Here is a 3,811-nt window from a genome sequence, read left to right as displayed (position 1 = left end):
TTACACTTTTTGCACTCATCCCTACATTACAGTCTCTTTAAGCACATAAGGTTTAAAGGGATAGTACATCCAAAAATCCCAAAATTTTTTTGGGTGAACTTTTCCTTTAAAGAGGAGTATAAAATGGTCTCTATAGGTTGTGACCTACCCTCTGTGGTTAATGTCTTTGGATTTATCGCAAGCCTTATGGAGAAAACGTATGATGATATATGAGAGGTCTGTCAACAAGTGCTTAAGATAATACTCACATCAACACAGCAGCCAAAGTCAAATGTTAAATGGTAGGGCGAATGCTTTTTGTCTGCTCTGCTACTTGAGTTCATTATGACGTAATGCAAAAAAGAAAAGGAAAAAAAATTATTACAGGGATAAAGAACATTATGAAAGGAATAGTTCACCCAAAAATGAAATTTCTGTCATCCAAACCTTTGTAACTTTAATTTTTTCCACAATAAAGAAGATATTTTAGAACACTGGACCCCATTGAATCCCACTATACAGAGACATTTTTCCACAGAAGAAAGTAAGTCATACAGTTTTGGAATGCGATGAGTAAATGATGGCAGAGTTTTTATTTTTAGGTAAACTATCCCTTTAAGTGAGAGATTCCACGCATTGTGAGGGTTATTGTTTTTACTGGGCAACATCAAAATGTTTATTTTGCACAACATGAATAAAAGCTTATAGAGAGTGTCTGACTGGATCCCCCAGTACAGTGCACATAGTCCCCGTGCGTCATTCTTCAATTATACCCTGACAGCACCTGAATTACTGTGGGCTGGATGCCCAGATGACTGAGGCAATTTTTATCGATCCCCTGCTCTCTTTTAGGCTTAGTGGGCCACATCATCCCTCTGGCTGGCTGGCCATTTCCAAGTTTGCAAGTCATTCCTCAAATGTTTCGTTTGATTCCTTTATGCCTTCTGGCGACTGCCAATTCTATTATCCAGTAACTCATTCATCAGTGTTTTCATGCACACTAAGGAAATTGCTTAATTACTTCATATTTGTCAGTGAATGCACTGATTGTTAGAACGTCCCTTGTGAATATTAGAGGTGACCCTACAATTGCTTTTTTCATATCTCTGTTTACTTTCATTTGCACGGTGAGAGCGAGATAAAGATCGCTCTCGAAATTGACTGTATAATCAACTGTTTGTGCTCTGAGCCTGAAGAGAAAGGGTGAAGGCTTGCTATTAGTGACATTTAGAGTTTTATTCAGCCTATTGGAGAGCGTTTTAATTGACTTCATGCAGGAAAATAGAAAGAAAAAAATGCATAACATTTTGGTTGCAATAACAAAAGAAAGTCCTTTAGTCAGATTCAGGTTTTTTTTTGTTATCGCAACCAAAACATTGTGCAGTTTCACTTTTGTTTTTGTATGTCCTCTGTCTGTTCAAACTGTAGGTCCTTGACTGCAATGACATGACTACAAGCACACACACACACTCTTACACATGGTGTGCAGATGGCACAGAGGTTAGAGAGACACTTGCAACTGTAGCAGTATGTGAGGGCTCAGTGCGCCTCTATCACTCCAGGGGATTTTCCCGCCTGACACCTGTGTGTGTGCCTTAAAGGAATGTGCAACTTCCTGTGTTTCAACAAACAAACACCACAAGCAAACAACAAAACATGAGCTTGATTTCCTTAAAACAGCTGTCAGTTGGCTAGCTTGGTTAAACTGCAGATTTAATGCTATTCTAAATTAACAAAGAAAGGCAGATTTGGATGCACTTGGTTTTCAATTAATTGCAGGGCATACTAGGTTGGGCAAAGTAGTCATGTAGCACCAAACTGCAAAGCAGCATTTTTTGGCAGATTTTTATGGCAAGCAGTGATGGACAGTGCATCTGGCCCTTGTGCTGCAGTCATCTGTGAGGTGCAAACAGACAGACAGTCCCCTGTTTAGCTGATACAGACAAGAACTCTGCATTCAGGTGACGGTCATGCAATCACAGTCATTCACTATTAAACGTAATTGCAGCAGAATGAGTGACCATCCTGGAAACCTGGCAAATATTATTTCTGCTATTAAAAACAAAAATGTTAAATCAAAATGTGATTACAATTTCTAAAATTTGTACTTGGTAAGTGGCATCCGGAAGAATATATTTTGAATATATCTAAACAAACTCATCAAAATTAATTTTACTTTGAAATGATTTTTCTCTTACAAAAGGAGTACAAATATATTAAACTTAACCTAAAGGCATATTTTAGTGAATTAACTGGTTCAAATATCACTTAAACCCACTCTGAATCAGTCTAACATAGACTTTGATAATTCGTTTAGCGAATTATCAATACTAGCTACGTTTTTATGGAGGTCTTTTATTTAATATTAAAATATTATAAGACAGCACCGCACCATATGAATATAATAGTATTTTATTTGACCCTATATAGTTTATATAATTTTACATTCAGAACATGCTGCTTTGTTAATAAGAGATCATTTGGTTTCAATTTTGCTGGGCCTAAAATAAAAAGCATGATTAATAAATGCCAATAATATTTTATATGCATATTTAGCAATTGTATAGTTGAATATATTAACAGTAAAAAAACTGACGTGTTTCGTTAAACGTGTTTTTCAACAAATTTGCAGCTGACATTTGCTTCATCTGAGATTATAAAAATTCACATTTTTAAAGACACTGACATTCTGTTTTAAAATATTATTAGGCCTATGAATTTTTTGTAAGGGTATACAAACGTGAAATAACATGCAAGGATGTTAAGCACTGAATTTACCGATATTTATTCGCTTGCTTGTTAAAAAATTTAGAGCTTATGTTTTTTTTTATTGCATTGCCTTCCCAGCTAAGACACATCTGGACCCGTAGCTGAAGACTGACCACGGACGAGATCCTGACGAGGACCCTTCGAGTGGAGCACCACGAACAAATTTTACAACCAAACAACTCACAGAACTGGAAAAGGAGTTTAATTTCAACAAATATCTGACTCGAGCAAGACGGCTGGAGATCGCAAACACTCTCCAACTGAGCGAAACACAAGTGAAGATCTGGTTTCAAAACAGGCGCATGAAACAGAAGAAAATGCTGCGGGAAGGCATATTTCCGGGATTAATGCTGATTTCTGGGTGTGATGAGGATTCGAAAAAAACAGACACTTGTTCATCTCCTGACAAAAGATCATTTCTAGTAGGGTAAGATTGTTGGGACGGCTGCTAGGCTACACAGAAATCCGAACGATCACGTGAATAGCATGCGTTATAACAAGAGAGTGAACGATCAAAATATATTTACACACCCAAAATGAAGTTTTGACACCAAACATAAATATTTATTTATCGATCCAATTGTTTAAGAAAATAAAGCAGTAACTCGCTATGATAAAAAAAGGAGTTTGCTCACCTGTTGAAGCAAGCGGATTTATTTAAAATGCACTTTATAGTTTATTTCTTACTTTAAAATAAAAATAATTGTTTATATACTATGTGTGTTTTTTTTTTTTTCATTCTGAATCTTCTTCTGTTATTAAATATCAGAAAATAAATCGTTAATATTTTAACGACATTTTTTAAATATTTTTATCCAAACTACCTATATTTTATGCCGTTACATCCTAGGCATATCTAGTTATAGGTATAAAATATTTGACTAAAATGTAGAGCATACTACGTTTTATGTATGATACAGGGGCAATTATCGGTTATTAATAAAAGAAATTGATTTCTGACACTGGTCTCATCTGATTATTATTCCTGGCTCTAAAACAAACACGTGTTAACTGGTTGTATTCGTCAAAGCATCTCTACATAATAATGCCTTTATTTTTTATT

At 35.5% G+C, this 3,811-nt stretch overlaps 1 protein-coding gene across 1 annotated transcript in view; it reads left to right on the top strand.

Annotated features, from left to right (window-relative positions):
* LOC107697929 (homeobox protein Hox-C1a-like) overlaps positions 1 to 3,410 on the top strand; it is a 5,684-nt gene extending 2,274 nt beyond the window's left edge. The window contains 1 exon segment of the mRNA XM_016498802.1: positions 2,827 to 3,410. Coding sequence (XP_016354288.1) covers positions 2,827 to 3,179 — 353 coding nt within the window. The 3' untranslated portion in view covers positions 3,180 to 3,410.
* Positions 3,411 to 3,811: the final 401 nt, after the last annotated feature.

Source organism: Sinocyclocheilus anshuiensis, unplaced genomic scaffold (genome assembly GCF_001515605.1).
Source record: "Sinocyclocheilus anshuiensis isolate Anshui unplaced genomic scaffold, SAMN03320099.WGS_v1.1 scaffold78, whole genome shotgun sequence".
NCBI classification, from domain to species: Eukaryota; Metazoa; Chordata; class Actinopteri; order Cypriniformes; family Cyprinidae; genus Sinocyclocheilus; species Sinocyclocheilus anshuiensis.
This window is presented reverse-complemented; position numbering and strand designations above follow the sequence as displayed.